This window comes from Engraulis encrasicolus, chromosome 20, assembly GCF_034702125.1.
Source record: "Engraulis encrasicolus isolate BLACKSEA-1 chromosome 20, IST_EnEncr_1.0, whole genome shotgun sequence".
NCBI lineage: Eukaryota > Metazoa > Chordata > Actinopteri > Clupeiformes > Engraulidae > Engraulis > Engraulis encrasicolus.
In genome coordinates this window covers 28,674,579-28,696,933 of record NC_085876.1, presented here as the reverse complement: position 1 = coordinate 28,696,933, position 22,355 = coordinate 28,674,579, and the positions used below count along the sequence as shown (strand labels likewise).

The 22,355-nt window shown below is 44.5% G+C and overlaps 1 protein-coding gene across 1 annotated transcript in view; it reads left to right on the top strand.

The window, feature by feature from the left end:
- The first annotated feature begins 243 nt into the window (after positions 1 to 243).
- si:ch211-57n23.4 (immunoglobulin superfamily DCC subclass member 3) overlaps positions 244 to 22,355 on the top strand; it is a 52,724-nt gene continuing 30,612 nt past the window's right edge. Inside the window, exon 1 of the mRNA XM_063185023.1 lies at positions 244 to 313. Within this exon, the coding sequence (XP_063041093.1) occupies positions 244 to 313 (70 nt within the window). The remainder of the gene's footprint in view (positions 314 to 22,355) is intronic.

Genomic DNA, 22,355 nt, shown 5'->3' with positions numbered 1-22,355 from the left:
TCCAATGCTAATATTAATCAGCATATCAAGGAGATGTGTACCGATTTTCATGCTTGGCGGCCATCTTGAAAACGATTACTTTTTTGTAATGATAATGTGGGTATAACATGTAGGGATATCCAGCATGCTATCACACAGTTAGCGGATAATAAAGCTAGTGGGCAGGATATGATAACCGCTGAGCATCTCAAGCTTGCTAGCCCTAGAGCTGCCACTCTTCTAGCAATATGCTTCACAGGACTCATGATCCACGGCACCTTGCCTCACACCATGCTGTCTGTGACACTGGTACCTGTGATTAAGGACAAGGCGGGTAAGGTGGGGAGCCTGGATAACTATAGGCCTATCGCACTTGCCAGTGTGCTATCCAAGGTCCTGGAAAGGATCCTGCTGGATAGACTTGATAAATATATTGGCACATCTGATAATCAATTTGGCTTTAAGCCGAAACATGCCACTGATCAGTGTATATATGCTCTTAAGGAGTTGGTGGAGAGGTACCGATCACAGAATTCCTCCATTTTAATCTGTTTCATTGATGCTTCCAAGGCATTCGATAGAATTAATCATTTTAAATTGTTTCTAAAACTCAGACAGAGGGGTGTCCCCTGCACCATAATTAGGATCCTGTCATACTGGTATGCCAACCAGACCATGCAGGTCAAATGGGGTGAGGTGCTCTCTACACCATTTGGGGTGGGAAATGGGGTTCGGCAGGGTGGTTTACTCTCTCCCGCTCTCTTCAATATTTATATGAATGACCTGTCTGAGCAACTAAGGGCCTGTAGGACAGGATGCATGGTTGGGAATGCACTGCTAAACCATCTCATGTATGCTGATGACTTAGCCATATTCTCTCCCAGCAGTACTGGTCTTCAAGAAATGCTACATGTATGTTCAAATTATGGTTTGACTTATGATGTTAAATACAACTGCAAGAAAAGTGTGGTGCTCTTATGTAAAAGCAAGGGGGACAAGGACCTCACTTTTCCTTCTTTTTATTTGGCGGGGCAGGTTTTACCTGTAAGTGACAAAACAAAATATTTGGGACATATAATTAATGACCAAATGAGTGATGACGATGACATCTACAGGCAGCGCCGCATGTTATATGCACAAGCTAACATGCTGATAAGGAAGTTTCACTGGTGCACTGATAGTGTGAAAATTAGCCTGTTCAAGGCATACTGCACCCCTCTGTATACTGCCCCCTTGTGGACTAAGTATAAAAAGGGTAGCTTACAGAAACTCCAGGTTGCATATAATGATGGTCTGCGCATACTGCTTAAGAAGCCCAGGTGGAGCAGTGCTAGTGAATTGTTTTGTGGTCTAGGGGTCAACACATTTCATGCATTGTTGAGGAATTTGATGTATAAATTTATTTGTAGACTGGATGGCTCATGTAATCAAATTATTATGCTGCTGTCAAATCCGGCGCTTAGTGCAGTGCGATACCAGTCATACATGTGGAAACACTGGTACAAGTGTCTTTTATAAGTGTGTTTTGTATGTTTTTTTAATGTTCTGTATTGTGTTGTATTTGTTGATAATGGACCTTGAGTCTGGAATAAAGCTGATGATGATGATGATGATGATGATTTGTGACTCCTCCAATGCTAATATTAATCAGCATATCAAGAAGGATATGTGTACCGATTTTCATGCCTTTACTACCAAGTGTTAGGTAGATAGGTAGATTCATAAATATGAATTGGCCATATTGGATTTGGCGGCCATCTTGAAAATTTATAAATTTTCCATGACGCCTCCAATGCTAATGTTAATCAGCATATCAAGAAGGATATGTGTACCGATTTTCATGCTTTTACTACAAAGTGTCAGGTAGATTCATTAATATGGGTCGGCCATATTGGATTTGGCGGCCATCTTGAAAACGCAGAATTTTTCGCGACGCCTCCAACGCTAATATTAATCAGCATACCAAGAAGGATATGTGTACCGATTTTCATGCTTTTACTCAAAAGTGCACGATCAAATCACCCATCAGCTTGACTAATTCATTCATTCATGCTGACTGTGTTGGTTATATAAAACACATAGAACAAATAAAGAACATACTACTGTACTTTCGGATGGTACACCAACTCAGAATTGGACGAACACGCTTTCTTTTAGTCTGTGCAATGATTGGTCGACCCAAGGCAACTGACAGCTTTGGCCGCCTTTGGCGCAAGACATCTGAAAGCCCCCCTCTATCCATTCAATTACATAGCCTACAATGCAGTGCTCCAATCCTGGGCCCGGAACAACTGACCCCTTTGGCCCCCTCTGTTGGCTTCCCTGTGTGAAGACCTTTTGCAGCTGCTGCCCCATCCCACTGCAGTGACACTCCATCTGATATTAAAGACAACTTGTGCATTTTACTGTACACTGATCTCCTTCCTATTACACTCCTTTACTGCTGGTGGATGTTTTTATTAGTGTATTTCTTTGCACATATGCACATTTTATGATGTGTTATCTGCACTCTGCTGCTGAGGACCCTTCAGTTCAATGTAATTTGTTTGATTGTGCTTATATACGGTTGGGCCATAAAAGCATAATGACTGTGTTATTACTGTATGTATGGTATGCCAAGAGTTCTGCAAAAGGCTACAGGATCCCGCTGCACCTGCAGGACTGGCGGGTCGGACAAAAAAGCCACCTGGGCATCTTTGGCCTAAACTGGCCCCTCACACATACAGTACAAACCATCTTTAGTATTAGCCTATACTATAACGTTCTTGACACAGCCCATTGTCTATATCAGTTGTTTTCAAAGTAGGGGCCCCAAAGGGGTGCTAGGGGGTCCGCGGCAAGTTAGTTGAATAATTAATCTATATAAAAAAGCCAAAAATAACCAAAACAATATTCATTATAACAGCATTATTATAATCTGTTGCATCTCTGAATATTACTACTATTGTTGTTATTTTATATATGCGAATGGGGTCCGGACACACAGACATGGACTATGGCTGTAAATGGTTAAGTTTGGGAATCCCTGGTCAGTCCCTAACGCCTTCACCTACTCAGGAAACTCAGGACATTTCAAGTCAGCAAGGACACTCTGACCTTAGTGTAGTGCTCCCTCATTGAATCAGTCATTACCTTCAATACAGTATATCCTCCTGGAACAACTTAATTGGCATTAGACATTACTGTCACGCATAGTGAACCAGGCTATCAAAATTACTGGCTCACCTCAACCCTCCCTATCTGAGCTGTACACTGGTGCAGTGGTCAGGAAAGCTGACCAGATCATAAAGGACCCCTCTCACTTTGGTCCGGCCCAGGGCAAAGTCATCTGAAAGGCCCCCCCACCCAATGCACAGGGCCAGATTAACGCACAGGCTAGATATGGCAGCAGCCTAGGGCCCCCCATCTGCCAGGGGGCCCCTAATTGGCCAAAAGTGGAAAATTGCAGAATTGTGACAAGATACAATACTGAAAATGCATGTCATGTTGAGTACAGTTGACAGACCTGTTATCCTGATTTGCCAGCTTGTGATTATGACACTGTCGATGTAAATTTGTTGCCTTCCAGGGGGGCCTGCAGCAACCGGTAGCCTAGGGGCTCAGGGCCTAGGGGCTCATCTTGATCCAGCCCTGTCCCATGGCCACTGACAACTTTGGTTGGGCCCAGGGCAAAGTGATCTGAAAGCCCTCCCACCCAATAAATACAGTCTAATGAGGACTCAATTCTGGGCCCTGCCTTTTCCTGGGCCAGGGACAACTGGCCCCTTTTGTCCCCCACTGTCGGCCTCCCTGAGAACAATGAACATCAAACCCTCACCGTTGAAACCGTCTGTTGATTTTACTGAAGTCAGACAGAAGATTGTCTCCCTCCTTTCTCTTTACTTTAATGTCCAAATCTGAAAGTCATCAACGCACATGCCAACCCAAAGCACACATTGTGATTTTCAAATCCCCAAAATTAACTAAAAGCTACTTTTAAAAATGTTTTGGTCACTCAGTAATGACAAAAACGGCCTTAAACGTGCACTGTGCAATATATTTAGTAGTTAATTTCAAGAATTCACGCTGCCCATTCACAAGTGTTATTTTTTTAACCAATACTTACCACCACCATCAAATTCTAAGTATTAATTATGACTGGGAAAATTGCATTTTTCTCCATGGTCCCCCATTTTGAATGTCAAGAAATAGCCATTTTTAGAGGCGAAAATTGCTGTATTTTGGTTATACTAGTACTTATTGGTTTATTATTTAGTAAATATTAATGAAAAGATCCAATTTGGCAATAGGCAGCACAGTTGCAGTACCCATTCTGGCCACATCCTACACAGTGCACCTTTAACAATTTTAACGATAATGTTTTATGATTTATATATCTTTTTGAATGTATGTCAATATCCTTCTCAATCACTATCCTGTCACTATCTTGCACACTACAGATGATCCACATGCCTACAACTGTCACCGTTTTCTTCTCTCATTTCTCCTTCCCTCCTTTTTTTCTCCCCTGCCTTTGCATTAATAATAGAGTCAACAGCTTGTGAAAGCTGTGGTGTGGAGGCTGGCGTGAGGGCCTGAATGCTAGCTCGGATTAGCCTTGTGATCGTTGCCACGGTTAACTGTGTGGCCATTGTGGATCTAATGGGATCAGAGAGGGGCCCGCTAGCAACTAGCGCACTGAGGTGACGACAGCCTCACAACACGCTCTTCACACTCAGGGTGCCGCCCCACCAAACGCACACATAGACGCGCGCATGCACACGCACAGGCACACACACACACACACACACACACACACACACACACACACACACACACGCTGTTCATTACACTTTACATTCAGCGTACCCATCACACTCACACACACAAACACATACACTTCGTCACAATTCACATTCAGGAACACACACACACACACACACACACACACACACACACACACACACACACACACACACACACACACACACACACACACACACACACACACACACACACGTATGCATTCTCACACACACACACACACACACACACACACACACACACACACACACACACACACACACACACGCACACACACACACGTATGCACTCGTACACACACACACACACACACACACACACACGCACACGCACACGCACACGCACACACACGTGCACACGCACACAGACTCATTGGCAGTGTTAAGGGCCTGGTAAACGTTCCCATTACGACGATGGGCATGGTGCCAAGACAAACTGGGATGATGGAGGGGATAAAAAGCTCTCTCCCATTTTCTGCCTGCCCAGTTTCCCAGCCTCGCCTCTTCAAAACCCAAAACCCCGAGAAGAATCCCTTGGCCCTCACAGTGAATATTTATTTCTTTTTTTTAAACTCTGGAAACGCTAAGCCTTTGCTAACACCCACCGTTTGCTTGCTTGCTTGCTTTTTCGCTGGCTCACAGAGGCAGAGGCGTTTCAAAGAGGGGCTCGTACAACAGGCAGCTCAAATCCAAAAATCTTTTTTTTCGGAGATTAGTGATCCTTTAGAAGACTTTTTCTCTCGAAAGAGTTTTCTTGGCTCCATTACAAAACACATCTCAGAGTTTGGAATCTCATTTAGAAAGTTCAGAAAAGTTTTTTTTGTTGTTGTTGTCATTGTTAGGGAGAGTTCCCCTCAAAGCTTGGACAAAAACATGGGCCAGCCAGCCATCCATCCACGTTAATCACATGGGCAGGAAAACATTTTTCATTTAGTAACAAGGCATGGATGCCTATGTGTGCCTATGTCTACAATTTGTGTAATTTCATCACTTATTGAAAGCACACCACTTCTCTAATATACGAGAAGCAGCCTCGTTTACATAATGCATGAGCTTAAAGGATAACTTCAGCCAATTTCAACATGCAGTTGTAATGCTCACACTACCCTGGACTTGTCAGTACCTGAGATTTTTTTTTTAAACTTCAGCCTTTTCCGAGATCCTGGTCATTGTAATGGGGGCAGGTGCTTGTTTACATTTCAAAAAAACATCTTGATTTATTCTCAAAAACATCCAGAAGGTTATGCAACATCAGCAGACAACTGGCAAACAGTGATAACTTTTGGAAAAAAATATTTGGGGTAGGTCTATGGTAAGATTTTTTAAAATGTAAACAAAAGCTGCCCCCATTAGAATAGCTGAGATCTCAGAAACGGCTGAGCTAAATAATGCAGCATCATGACAAGTTAAGGGTTGTGTGAGCAATACAACAGCATAAAATTGGCTGAAGTGGTCCTTTAATTGGTATGATTTATAAGTGATAAACATTGTTAACTGAACAATATGGCTCAAACAGTTGACTCAGATGAACCTTCACGACTGACTTAGGGGAAAGTTAACCGAGAAGAAATATAATTTCGCCTCATCTTTTCCCACAATAAAGATAGCTGAAAATAACTCTAAGAGGGAACTCCCCATAGGCATGAACCAGCTGGCAGGTGACTCACAGTAGGACAGTGTCACCAGAGCCGGAGCACCCTGCAGCTGTTTTATGAAAGCGTGAAAGCCCATTGGGAAACTCCAACTCCCATTGTCATTGTGACACAGCACTCCACAGCACACAAGTGAACACAAGTGAACACTGCACACAACGAAATTCCATTTATGCCTCACCCGTGCAAGGGGGCAGCCCTCAGTGGCGCCCCATGGGGAGCAGTGCGGTGGGACGGTACCATGCTCAGGGTACCTCAGTCATGGAGGAGGATGGGGGAGAGCACTGGTTGATTACTCCCCCCACCAACCTGGCGGGTCGGGAGTCGAACCGGCAACCTCTGGGATGCAAGTCTGACGCCCTAACCGCTCACCCATGACTGCAATAAATGATCGTCTTAATATAATTTACCACCGGATCTTTTCTTCTTAAATATTAACAATTTTGTCTTAACTTGTTAAGATACCGAATAAAATGTCTAAAGTGCATTCTGTATCTCACTTCACGTTACATACAGCCAGATTTACCTAGTATGATGACAATATATAGGCTAACATTTGATCATATTGGTAGCCTTTTTTATAGGCCTATATATATTTTTTGTTGTTGTTGTTGTTGTTGTTTGTTTACATAGGTGACCAAATAAAATATAAGGATGATCAAATTTGTCCGGGTATGACAATGAATCCGTGGTACCGTGACATCCCTCACCATCCTAAGCTTAAGACTTTATTTGAGTAAAGCTTTACCTTTAACAACTGTTCTGAATCTATAAGAAGTTTCACCTCATTTTAGTACTCATCTGTTAACATGTCAACTACTTAACACATGATCTCAAAAACACATGACCAGACTTCATGTACAATGCTGAAAATGCTGAACTTGACCTTGATCATGTGTCTCTTCAATCTAAAATAGATATGGATACTACGGTTGTGTTGGTATAATTCAAGGCAGTTAAAATTGGGTTGTTTTTAGTAATCAAAAGGTTTGTGATGACAACATTGTGATGGAGGTTTTGTAATGATTATAGGCTACTCTTCTTTGTTGAAGTAAAGGGATGAATGTCCGCAACACTGTTAATGCTCCCAGATTCATTGGCACGACGTTTCAGACCTCAGTCCTTCTTCAAGTGCAACGGTGCACTTGAAGAAGGGCTGAAGTCCGAAACATTGTGCGAATAAATCTGGCCGCATTAACATTCATCCTTTCAGTTATTTTATTTTGTCCATCACCTGTGCCATTGTGCCATTTGTGCGTGCATCCTCTGCGTTCTCTTCTTTGTTCCCATTTGCTGTTATTCTCCATCCCAGTCCATATCTCTTAAACACAAACATGTAAGCATGAATATGACTAAAACATCAAAAATACAGTACATAATGCAATAATAACACTGTTACTGCATGTGATTTAGTTTTACAGAGGCAGTGACACCCTCCCTCCATGATAACTGATATCAGAAATTTGGAAACACAGAGCTCTGTACATCTTGTCCAACATCCTGTCAAAACATTTTTCCTCTTATTTATAAGATCCTGAAATGAATATGGATATCTTTTGTAAATGTATGGTGTTGTTTAGGCCTACACGTGAAAACTGTTTTCGACATCCCTAAAAACTCTGTTTTTTAAAAAATATCCATTTTAGGGAGTAAAATGCACCTGTCACAATGGTGTTTAAGTGTCTCTCCATGCCGTGTTTATTCATAAACAGATGAAAAATAATCTGTGTTACAGACATACAAACATCTGCATATATATACGGATACTTATATGCGGACAAACATTCGCACACTTATAACCACTCTAACCATTTGCATGTGACCTTGTTAGGGCCAAACACATTACAACCTTGTTTTTCCTCCATGTCTTTGTTTAACCCAAATGGCCCTGTTCATTATACAAAGGCTAACTGGTAGTTCAGGGCATCATTTGAATCTCATTTAGTAGTCTAATTTGCCTTGCCATTGCTAGTCGAGTGTGTCGTGTGTTTTAGAGGCCTTTTGGGAATCAGTTGAAGGGGCTTGTGCATTCTAACATCCGAGTTGTCATGCGTTGGGCCCCTAATGGGGGTATGCATATGTTAATGTTTGCTAATAGCCATGTGTTTGTGTGTGCGATGTGCAGGAATGGCGTGGGTGGTTAGTGGTTGGGGGAGGTCTTTGCATACATGCATGCATTTACATATGTGACTACTAAGGCAGAGAAGGCGGATGTGAAGGCACTTGAGCTTGAACATGAACAAGGCCTGAGGACTAACTTATGATATTGATTTTGTTTCTGCATATGAGAGAGTTGCAAATTACACACCCATCAAAAGCTGTCCAATTTCACAGAATTGATTAAATGTATTACCACAAGTCCAACTTGAAATGTGTGATTTTCTTTTGTGCATTTTTCATCACCATGGTTCCACAATGAGATGTGACCAAATCGATTAAACCAAATACAAAGGAATGACGTCTTGTCAGAATGTATTGAAGAAGCAGAAAATCTATGTGTTGCGTATAGTGTATTTCTGTCAGTCTGTCTAAAACACATACACACAGGTGTCTGTAGAGGTGAAGGGAGGTTTCCCTGAGAGAGGCTTTGATGTAGGTTCGCATTCAATTCGATCGACAGTGAAAGTGACAAGCCCTCCGAAGAACTGCATGCCCTTGACAATATCAAGAAATCTAAACGTGTGTTTTCAGATCAATTTGAATTGACAGTGTTGAACAGTCGGCGGACACATGTTCTCAACCCCTCTGGGTGCACTCACATCTAGCCAGCAAGAATCTGGTGAAGCATGACCATGACCAAGACCAAGACCTGACTTTAAAAAGAAAGAAAGAAAGAAAGAAATTACATTCAAATTTTGGACCAAATCAGGGAATGTCTTTTTCTCTGGTGGCACTAACTTTGGGCCAGTTTCTGACTTGCGTTTAGTGGACACAAATGGAGAGCACCTTTGGGAATACAGAGAAACAAGTGTATGCTAATATCATCATGCATGACTTAACATATATGCAAATAGTGAAACCAGCCTGGGACGAACTCACAACACCTGTGTGTTTTTGCTGAGTTTGATTTGATGCTGTTTGGTATTCCATTGCATGAAATAGTATGCCATGCCAGCTTCCTGGTTGAATCCATTTGTTTCAAATGATAATAATGATAATAAAACGTTTCATGTTTCATGCAAATGCCTGGCCTTAGACGTGGATGGCACACAAACATAATATTCCCTATGCTGTTCAATATTAAAATAAATATCTATGTATCGTGCTAATATTTTTTTCTCACAACACAAGGACAAAGCCCTGAAAAATGACCAAATCGTCATACGTTTTAATAAGAAAAACCGTTCTGACATATGGTTTTCTCTCAAGGGTGGCCCCAGCTGTCCAGCGTGATTTTGTGTCGTGCGTGTGAGTGACACCTCAGCACCAGAAAGCAATGGTGGGCGCTGGACCGGGGTCTCCGCTCAAATGAATATCAATCGTGCCTGGGAGGCAAGGGCGCACCTCCCCCTTGGGTAGTCCGTGGTGGATCTGTGATTGGCTCGCCAGGGACCAACCTGCGAGTGGCCGGCGAAAACTGTTGTATCAATGACCATTCACTGACCAAGGGTGTCAGCAGGGACAACAATACGTTGCTGAATAACTAATGACCCTCGTCCTTGCCGCGGCTCCTGGATAGCCATAGTCAGTATTCTGAAAGTGGCATTGGACGTGACCAGCAGCCTCCGTTCTAGTAAAGGCTGGACAAGGGGGTCCCAAAGAAAAATGGTAGAAATGTTTTCATAAGTTTAATGTGAGAACCATAAGATATTTAATATTTCAACGAACAACAAGGAAGAGCGTCTTGGACCATTTGGACTAGTTTTTTCCCTCCTCCGGCACTGTTTTTGTTTTTGTTTTACGCGTGCACTTGCTCAAGGAGGATAGGACACCTGCCAAGTCCAGGCTGATATTTCTTTGGAGAAAAGGAGTCGGTGCGAAACCATGAAACCTCGGATTCTACTCATCTTCCTCCTGTCCCTCTGTTCATGTAAGTGTCTCATATTTTGGCATCTTTCTGTGTGGCAGGCTACCGTATGTAACTTCTCCAATGACTGTAGTGTAGCGGCAGCAGCAGCAGACGTGGTTCTGAGAAGCCTATTCAGCCCCGAGGATGCCCACTACACTTGCATTGAGCCGATTATGTTGCCCTTGAATTATTTTACAGCCTACAATGTTTTGATATTACCACCTAGGCTGTTTTCGGCTATTGTGATTTCCCAAGAAATAGTCTTGCTCCTGAAAAGTTGACCATTGAACTTGTGGAACATTGGTTATCTGCCGTGTTATTAACGTTTGTATGCTACATTGTAGTGACAATTATTTATGTCGTATTCATTTTTATATCCCAATAACACCATAGGTTCGCCATTTTTATGACCCCGGTATGAAATTGCGCGCATCCGTTCTATAGAAATATTGGCGTGATGTCGGTGATAGTTACCATGTTGATGTTGACGCGTTGCTAAAATGAAACATGTGGAAATCCTATTACAGTTTAATAACACGAGCCATAAAGTTTAACGCCATGGGGAAAAAAACTGAATTTACTGTGGCAATGTGGACACTGTATGGGCCTTGGTGCACTTAGTGGGCACCACTCTAAGGTTAGATAGGATGTTTTCTTTGAGACAAGTCCTTATAAAGGAAACAGTTTATTATTACTTGGCAGGCTTATGCCATTTTATGACCATGTAACTGTTTGTATCATGCACCTAACATGTTTTATTTCAGCACAAGGAGAATCAAGAGTCTATCTGGGCCACGCCGTTGAGGATGGCCTGTGCGTATTCTGCGTAATAACGGATGGGCACTTTTGTGCTGATGAGCATCCTCCTCTTACCTTAGCAGCCATGAAAACACAAGCTCACTTACCAAGTTTACATGAAGATCTTATTGTTTTCCCCGATTTTAGCAGTTAGCTTTGACCTTAACAATAACTCACTCTGCATCTTTTATTGACATTCAGCCAAGCCAACATTTTATGTTGATGAATAAGGCTTATGGCAGCGGAAGCACATCCCCTGTTCATTATTAACAAAATTAACGACTCCAGCTTGGAACAACAACCTATACAGTTCTATTGCCAGTAATTGTCTTCGCGTGGCTCATGAAAACAAGCCAGATGAGGTTGACTTAATTAGCTGCTTGGCGCGTGCATGTAAACAAGGTAGCGACTTTGGAGTTGCACGTGTGCTGCTTAAAGTGCTTCATCACGTTGTTCTTCATGTTTTGGATTGGATAGTGTGTAGTCTTTTAACAGAGCTAACAGACAATTATTTAAGTTATAAATAGTCTAATTTGATAATATATTTCATATCATATAGGTCTAAAAACTATGCTATTATTGCTATTATTGATGAACATGGTGCATATCAACTCTCACTATTAGGCCTAAACCTCATGCCTATTCAGACAACTGTCAATATCATGCAAAACTATATAACATGGGGTCTATGGGGTCTTGGAAAGTAAAACACCAACAATTTGGTGGTTACTCAGGAGTGCTGCTTCACTTGTTTCTCGAAAGCAGTTGCTCTTTGGCTCAATTTGTCGCTAAAGGTCACTAGAAATTAGTCGCTTAAAAATATGGCCAAACTTACATTACTTAAAAGTAACAACTGAAGGTAAGTCTTACTTATTAAAAGATCCCCTTAATATCATTCTTAAAGCAGGGGCCTTGCTTGAATGGACATATGGGCCCTCAGGATCCCAAATGAAATTCACATTCTCCCCTCCTCCAAAAAATAAACAGGGGTCATGAGAGAGAGAGAGAGAGAGAGAGAGAGAGAGAGAGAGAGAGAGAGAGAGAGAGAGAGAGAGAGAGAAGAAATGAAATGCAAAGACACAACAGAAGGGACTGGGCTTGGACTTGAATGGCCTTCCCACCCAAAAGCAGACCCTGAGACGGGCGGGCGGGCGACCCACTCAGACCAGCCAGCTGAAAGAAGGGAGAAAGCACTGGTGACCTTAGAGGGGAATAAGGGGGGGTCACATTGACCTTGCACAGCATTAACCTTTGGGGTAACCCCCCTCCCCAGCCAGCCTCCTGCTCTGCACAGCACAGGGAGAGAGGGAAAGATGGAGGGATGGAGATGGGGGTGCGGAAGAGAGACAATGGCCAGCAGTGGCCCCCACCTTCCATTTTTTTACTGACCTGACCTCCACACCCTCAATCTCCATAACACTGCTCGTGCCTTTCTGGTAGGCTGGCTGGATTGAAACCTTATTAAGGGGGGGGCTGTGTGTGCATGCGTGTGTGTATGTGAGAAAGAGGGAGGCTGTGCATATGCGCGTGTGTGTGTGGCTCAGCACTTGTCAGGGTAATCCCCCCTGCAGCTGGTTGCCCATGACCATGTCCACACACACACACACACACACACACACACACACACACACACACACACACACACACACACACACACACACACACACACACACACACACACACACACTGGCTCCCAGACCCCCCAAGCCCCAGCCACATCCCCAGGCCCTGCATCCCATCCCATCTCATCACATCCCACTGGTCCTGTCCATGCAGAGATAGTAAGAGAGGACCCACACCGGTCGTCTGCTAAGCCTTGACAAGACACCCCTCTGACTTAATCTATCCAGCCCAAAAAAGGCAGCCCTGGGTTGCATGGGCCTGGCAGGCCCTTTGCCCTGTGCCTCATCAAGCTGAGGCATGGGTGGCCATCCATCTGATGGCTCTATTCCATCCTCCCCCTGCACCGTAAAACAAAGAGTTAATTCAAACAATCCAAAGTGTTAATTCAACACTTAAGAGAGTACTCTGGGACCAGATACACTCTAGAAGATGTGAAAATATACACTCTTAACTTAAGTGTTGGATTCTAACATTTGTACTGTGTGATTCATAGAGGTGATGTGCAAGAGAATGGGCTAGGGTTGTCCCTTGTGTCCCCCTCCTGCTGGAAGGGGCATTACTGAGACCAAAGTGATTCTGATGGGCCTACATGGACCCCTGCATGGATCAAGGCCTGGTGGTCTATAATCCAGATGAAACAGTTTGCTATTTATTTGCTGCTGGAGGTCAGTGTGTGTGTGTGTCTGTGTGTGTGTGTGTGTGTGTGTGTGTGTGTGTGTGTGTGTGTGTGTGTGTGTGTGTGTGTGTGTGTGTGTGTGTGTGTGTGTGTGTGTGTGTGTGTGTGTGTGTGTGTGTGTGTGTAGGGGGGATCCAAGAGGAAAATGGACCCACCAGTTCAGCCTATGTGCACACAGAGGATAAGACGAAGGTGTAATAACTCCTTCCAGGAAGCTTAATGCTTTTGAGAGGGAGGGGTCCAAGTTTTGAAACTGCCCGCTGATGTAGTCTGATGTAAAAACTTACCAGAGGTCATCTCAGGTTTTCTCAGCCGAGGCATACTGATGTAGACCTACTGTAGTTCAGTCTCAGATTAATGTTCGACGTCTCAGACACCACCGTTGCACAAACTGCTCTGGTGTGTGTGACTGAGGAAGAATATTGTAGAGATGTCACTCATCGGGTTCCCCATGAAATTACTGATGACAGCTCTGTCCTCCATTGCAAATCCCCCATATCATGGGACTCATTTGAACCATCCATGCACACACATAAAGGACACCTTCCCACAGACGAGTGACGGCAGAGAAGTATGCTGCTCAGCATTATCAGCAGGGCGTGCTTATTGATTTTACAGGGTTTGTTTATTATTTATTAGCAAATATTCTTTAATAAAAACAAGTGTTTTACAGCCCAAAGATACAGGCCTGAGGGTGCCGTCCATAAAGAAAAGAATCCATGAAGTCTTCCCGATGGACTTAACGTGGGATACTACAGTGGCCACTTTAGGACAAATCTAGAACTGATTGTTTGGCTCCGATCTATACCGCACACAATTCCCCTCACAGCATGGTGGGAAGGGAAGACTGTTGGATTGTAAAAGACAATTGGCCACCAACCAACTGCCATAAGTTCTCAATAACACTCAGCATGATGCGTACAGACGTTCAAAGTGTCATTGTGTGTGTGTGTGTGTGTGTGTGTGTGTGTGTGTGTGTGTGTGTGTGTGTGTGTGTGTGTGTGTGTGTGTGTGTGTGTGTGAGCGTGCGCACATCAAGCCCACCTGAAATATCACCCCTCGCGTATAAGGTTTTATCGATGCCACCCAGGAGAGCCTAGCTCTGCTGATTGATCGATCGAACACAGCCGAGATTTCGCCTCAATCCCAGCTCAATGTGGCTCCATGTCCGCTCATGGCCCCGAACATCCACTATGTTAATTAAAACAAAACAACAACAACAAAAAATATGTTCCCATGGTGATTTAAACCTTAAAGGTAACCTTTGCGGTTGTTGGGAGTAATTAGCAAGGGCACCTGTGTGCATCCTCCCCGAGAGCAGGGGGGGTTGTGTAAATGGGTAAATAATGGAAGCTCAACAGATCAGTAATTTTCAGTTCAGTTGTGCCTGCCTGCATGTTGAGACAGTCTAGAAGGCCTGTGCACATGCTGCTGCAAGTGGATAGATACTGTAGCATCACAGACATCACATCATAGTGGGCCATTTAAATGCACTTCATATAGGCCCCAGTACATTTTAGCACAGCTATAAAACAAGTAATACAGCACCCACCAATTTATATAATATAGCCTACATATAGACTACCACTCTTCTTGCAATCAAATGATAACTTGAAGGTCGATAAACGTGCAACAAGGTAGGCCTACGTCTTGTCACACTCTGTGGCACATTATGTCCTGTAGGCCTACCTTAGTGAAGCAAAGTGTTTGTCAGTTTAGAGGCCTCTGCAGCATATGACACTTTTAGTCTATAGACTTCCTGAAATGGACCGCCTTGGACTCTCCCTTCTAATGTGAGGAAATATAGCAGTGAGGGGTAATTTCATAGTGTTATTATTACACTGTAGGATTAACTAACATTATGGACACACATAGCCTACTTATGTGTTATGCACAATCGTATAAAAGACACAAATGCCAGTTAAACCTTGGGTTAGGTTCTATTAAACTCAATGTGATGTGAGCCACATAGGCCTACATGTAGGTTATAGGCCTATAGCGTTGCCTAGTTTGTGCTGGCTCATAAAGTGATTGAATTAATGTCATCCAGTGTCCCTTCTGGTGGTCCTAACCCTTTTAATTAAACACGGGAAGAGAGGTCCTTGTGTCCACCTCCTCCTCCCCCCACGACAATCTGAGATTATTGCATATTGATCCGACCCCAGGTTTGGTAAAGCCCTATACAATCTGGTTGTTTGACCACCAGAACGCATCTAATCAAACGAATGCAGAGGGCCACTTTTTTGCAAAGCACCACGGGACCTTAATGGCTGATAACAATCTGACCACGATAGTGGTCAATAGTGTAATTCCGAAAAAAGGCTAAAACGACTTGGTATTATTAGGTTAAATAAATGACTTCATAAACAACGTCGTGTTATCTTGCAATTAACATTCGCAGTAAAGAATTAGCGTTGGCCAGTAACTTCAAAGCAATAGCCTGCCTGAAAAGGGGGAGATGATAACTTAATTACGCCTCGTTAAAACTCACCTCCAGACACGCACTTGTTGGCACGCGTTTGTTTCTTTCTTCCAGTCGGAAGTGGTAGCATTGTTTACACGACTTTGAACCTGACGTATGTCCACTAATGACAATCAATCGTTAAACAAAAGACTGTCGGCGCCCCCCGCAGCAAAATAGCACTGCGTGTTTGCGTATTCGCATGTCGAGGGAGGACAGCAGCAGTGTGTGTATGTGTGTGAGGGAGAGGGGAGGGCGACGTTAACTTCCCATTAAGCGGACAAAAGATCCAGCCGCGGGGCTCTCTTTCTGCATTCAGCACCCTTCCCTCCTTTCCTCCCCAAAGTTCACACGCGCTCATTTTTAGGCGCAGGCCATGCCATAATAAGGAGAACGTAATGAGAGACATGCATAGCATCTCAAACGCAAACCACCAGTAGGCTAGCCATTATATTTCGGTATATAATTATATACCACAAAAATAATATTTAGTATCAATAAATGAAAAGCCCAATAGACCACAAGCCATGACTTGAGACAAAAGCTGCGGCCAATGTTTTAGTTCAACAGTGATAGAAAGCCTACTAAAACAACTCCATGTCCATTTAGAGTAGCCCATGAAAATGGCAAAACTTTGGGATCTTATACTATTAAACAGAATTTTTAGGCCTAAACTTTGCTGTGTACCCTTGTAATACAAGCATGTTGGTCTGTTTGCACTGGGAACAGGTGACCAGATCATTTGATTGGAACACATTTCCTAGCTATCTCAGAGATCAGCCCTTTGCTCGCCTCCATGCAGACAGAGCTAGATGTGGAACGCATTGAAAGGATTTGCTTGTGTTTGCCTTCGCCTACGCTCTTCAGAAGTCTTTCATACTCTCATTTCATTTTGGGGGGCTGGGGTAGGCCTATATACATAGGCCTAGATCAGAATGAGAATCAGACTTTTTCTTTCTTTCTTTCTTTTTGTTTGTCATGACAATAGCCTGAAGTTCAGGGCCAAGCTCAGAGAAGGGGACAATAGGCACCCAAAAAAGAAAAAAATGTGTATGTGTGTGTGTGTGATGGGGGATGGTGACAAGTGACAGTTTTTTGTTGACCAGGGCCTAGGGCAGAGCAGCAGAGCAGCAGAGCAGCCTTTTCCTCCTGGTCGCTCTCCTCCACCCTTCGCCAACTCTCCCATGACCTCTGTAAGGCGCTGGGGTCACAGACTTGAAGATGAGGCTGGATGAGGCTGATGGGGCTGCAGGAGAGGCGGAGGCGGAGGGAGGGGGCCTTCCCTGGACCCCTGCTGCTGTGGACAAGCCCATTCAACCTCCCCATCTCTCAAGGAGGCTAATTTATGACACCCTCCCCCCCGCCATTCGTGATGCTTCAGTTCAGTTCAGTTCAGGCAGACCTCTTTTCTCCTGAACTTGACCACTCAATCACACGTCTATGCAGGTTTTGAATAGGGCTATTAGCATAGTTTCAGACTCACTCTAAGCTTTTTTTGGCGAGAGAGAGAGAGAGAAGAATACATCTGGCTAATACTTCAAAAGACTGATGTATTATAATCAGGTTGGGCTGCTCGTCACTTGGACACACACACAGCACATTCACACACACACACACACACACACATGCACATGCACACACACACACACACACACACACACACACACACACACACACACACACACACACACACACACACACACACACACACACACACACACACACACACACACACACACACACACACACACACACTGCAGATTAGTCATGATAATACTGTTGTTGCCACAACTGCTTTTGATATATAATGCACACAGCAGTGAATGGCCGCATTGAAATACAAAGCAGATCTGTCAGGGAGAACTCTTTTTGTTGGTGCATCAACAAGTAACAGATCAAAGGTTCTCTGAAGCCATCGTATTGTTGCCATAGATACCGTAGGCCTATATACATGGCATAAAACCCTATAACTTAGGCCCACATAATGCTGTAAGTCATATTGGGCAAACACTGTTAACGTATTGCACAGTGGTAATACATGTTATAAAATAATAAAAAATAAAATCAATATCCTACAAAGGGTAGCCTGATAGCTTACACATATATGTTTAAAGCCAGCCACTGAAGGGTTGGAAGCCGAGGGATTAAGTGACGATATTGGAAAAGTCAAAGCCCATGCTTATAAAACACAAAGACGTGAATCATTCTTCACGGAAGATGAAGGCTGAATATGAGCTAGAGCGAAATAAATAAAATTCAGTGTCTTTCATGAGACCAGCATACTGTAAACGCATAAACAGATGGAATGTGCATCCATGAAGTTGATGCCACAGTTCGATTAGATAGGAACTAATCAAGACACACACACACACACACACACACACACACACACACACACACACACACACACACACACACACACACACACACACACACACACACACACACACACAAGGAGCAGCTCATCTCAGTACATACAAACATAATCGCGCTAAATTTCTGGCATAGATGTGTGTGGCGGTGTGAGGTGTTTCAAGTTCAAACTGGGCAGTTGCAGTGTTGCCAATTGTCCTGCATGGGGCTGTTATGCTGACTTATAATTTCTGTTTAGTGGCCATCCTCTCTTCACACACACACACTTCCTCTACAAACAACCTACTCCTCAAAGGCCTTGAGCAATATTATCTCCCCCTGGGCCTTAAGGGACACCATGTGTTCAGTATATGAGAGTGTGTGTGGAGCCATGGTGGAGGATAGCTGCTGCAGCTTGTGATGTAACCTCTACCCCCCCTCACCAGAGACCCCTTGAATTGCATTAGCACCCATACGGTGGTGGCTGTCCTAGTGGACCTGGGAAAGGGCCAGCCAGCTGACTGGAGATGAGGGGGTTGGGTTGGGTTGGGTGTGAGGTGGTGTGGTGGTGAGGTGAGGAAGGGTGAGGTGGTGTGGTGGTGGTGGTGGTTGGAGGCTGAGAGGAGAGAGCAGAGAAGGCAGTGAAACCCTAACTAGCTAATGCTGCACAGCAGCTGAGCCAGTGTGTGTGTGTTTATGAGAGAGAGAGAGAGAGAGAGAGAGAGAGAGGGGGGGGGGGGGGGGGGGAGAGAGAGAGAGAGAGAGAGAGAGAGAGAGAGAGAGAGAGAGAGAGAGAGGGGGGGGGGGGAGAGAGAGAGAGAGAGAGAGAGAGAGAGAGAGAGAGAGAGAGAGAGAGAGAGAGAAAGAAAGAGAAAGAAAGAGAAAGAGGAAGGGACAGAAAACGTGTGTATTTTTTGTGAGAGGCATTGGGAAAGTGATGATGGGCAGCTGTGATCAGAGACAAAGGAGACAAGAAGAGACCAAAAAACTGTGGAAAAATATAATGTTTCCCATCATGGCCAAGTGAAGAAGAGTCTCATGTTGCATAGGTGAAGAAGGTGAACCCAAACAACCTAAATTGGTTAAGTGGGCCTGGTGTTAGTGTCAGTATGGCTACTCATGGACACATTGACCTCATGGGATTTCTCTTTGTCAGCCATGTTTTTGGCTACAGTGGTATGGAAGAGGATTGTATAGTGTGATATCATTTGGTGATAACCAGGGCCCTTAATTAACATTTTCCACCACAGGCCAAAATGGCTAGTAGATGAAATCTTACTAGCAAAACACACACCCACTAATGGGTCAAAGTGGCTAGTAAATTGACCTATTCTACCAGCCAAAATGAAATGTCACTAGCATTTGGCTGGTTGGCTGGTGTTAATTTAGAGCCCTGGTGATAACACCAAAGACCTTTAGGGTTTTGATGCCTAAACATCATATTCATGGCTACAGTGCCACAGACAGTGTCACTAAAATCAAACTATAGGTTAGGTTTACATATAGCCTACCTACATACACACTGCATAGAGGTGATATCATCCCAGAGTGCCTTAGGGTTTGGGGTGTGATGACTTTGGAAACATCAGCTGGTAGATGGAGCCTGCTGTTGTTATTGTGAGATGAGGTACAAAAAATGAGATGCAGGACTAGAGAGTATGTTTGAGTCAGCTGTTTTGTGTTGAAGGCTTAGACAGAGCAAAATTCAAGGATGAGAGATATTCCCATGAACTTCAGTCCCCTGGTGTGGCCAGTGTCAAGGGCAAGAGTCATCCATCCATCCATCCATCCATCCATCCATCCATCCATCCATCCATCCATCCATCCATCCATCCATTGAACTAAACTTGACCATCAGTGGTGTGGTGAGTGTGCGAAGGCAGGTGCGGCCAGACGGCCACATCACATCAGCCATCCGGTCGGCCAGCCCCTATTTTGCATTGCATCTGATCCTTCACATTGTCCTCAGAGTTCAAGATCACACTTCTGTTACCTCGGGGCAACATCTGACCCAACACCGCACAACCCGCGACAGCTGTGAGGAGAAGAGAGGAGCAGAGAGGAGAGGAGAGGAGGGAAAGGAGAATTGAAGGAAAGGGGGGAAACTGGCTATCAGTCTGGGTCACTATGGGCCAGAAGGGTCGTCCCCAGATCTTTTGGGGTGACGGTGGGCGTTTTTTGGGGGGACCCACCACTGCACCGGCCACACCCAACCCCCCACGTTATGAAAAAAAAAAAGCGGGGAGATGGCCCGTGTCGGCGGGGTCGGCCGAGACACAAGGGCCGGGGTGAGCCAGTGGCATGGGAAAGTCACCCCAAAAAAGATGAGGAGAATGGAGGAGAGAAGGATGGGGATACAGGGAGGCGGGAGGGGGGGATGAATAAACAAGAAGAGAGAGGAGGGGGGGGAGGGGGCAGATGGAAACGTTTTTTTTGGGGGGGGGGCAGATGATGAAGGGAGCTCAATGACTGATGGGACATTTTTTGGGGGGGTGGGGGAGGAAAGGAGCCGGGTGTAGGGACTGCAAGCAAGAGGACAGGGGGGTGGTGTGTGTGTGTGTGCATAAGGGTGTGGGTAACAAAAAAAGGCAGGAGGGACTTCTGTGTCGTCACAGCCTCAATTGTTAGCGTCAGCGGGCTGATTCAGTGCAGGGTCCTTTGGCTTGACCCCCATCACCTCCTTCACACTCCTCAGCCCCACCATATCTGCAACACAAACCCCAGCCCAACCCCCCATCCAGCCCCATTGGATGGATGCTCAGCATTTTGGGTCCCATTGTGGTGTGGAAGGGGCTGGTCATGGTAGACATTTTTTTTACTAGGCATGTGGAACTAACGCAGCCATCAATCTGTCCAAGGAGATTGAACGTCAAGAGCAGTCCGGGGCCGGACGGCCCTGAAAAAAGTTTGCCCTCAGGGGTTGGTTTTGAGTGGGGATGTGTTCTATTGTGGTGCTGTCTGTGGTGTGGTGTGGTGTGCGTTTTGGTCATCAGTGTTGTTGACTAAATGTTGTTGTGAGGGAGTTAATGCAGTTACATCCAACAGCAGATGCTGAGGTAATACGAGCTGAGGATGCACTGCACAGGCCTGTAGGGCTACAGACATGGCTCATGAAGCACTTTGTCTTTGAACTTGGACTTACTCTATTTACATTACCACAGACACGCAATGTTACACAGCATTATCACCATCATCATTGTCATAACCTCGCTCCCCATAACAGCCCCAATTTTTTATTGTGATTTTCAGAACATCCCATTCATTTATCACCATGACCAAGTTATATTGCAAGTTATCAGATTTAACTGACAATTATAGTCAAGGTAGACCTTTCCATGAAGTCACCGGCTATACCTGTTCAGCCACTCAGGATCACCTCCTTCACAAAGGAGGTGTGCTCATTAAAAGTTTAATATAGGTGCTAGACTCAAAATGAGTCATAATAAGTAAGTCAACTTACTGACAGCTCCAGTGAATGAAAATCAATCCCCACCGTTATTCAGCGGCAGCGCATAATGTTTTGATCCAGATTTCCCTTACCAAGACAGGCCTTTATGTACTGAATGAAACAACAACCCCCTTTTAGTTCATTTCATGTGATGGTTGCCACTTCATGTGATGGTTGCCACATTGCCATAGCTACTTGTGGTAGCTATGACAATGTTTGGAAAGTTGGTCTTGGGGTTGGATGGTTCCCGTGTCGAAAGCTGGATCAATACAAAGAATGTGTACAAGTCATCCAAGAGCCTTTAACTGTGAGCTGCTTTGGATACATGTAAGTGCAAGGCAGTGGTAGCCTAGTGGTTAAGGAGAGGGACTTTAGATCAGAAGGCTGCAGTTTCTTATCCCCTTATACCTTATACCCTTACCTCTACTCAGGGCCGCAGACAGCTTTGGTTGGGCCCGGGACAAAGTCATCTGAAAGGGCCCCCTCACCCAATACATGCAATGTAATGAGGACCAATTATGGGCCCCCTCTCTCCAAGGGCCTGGGGCAACTTAC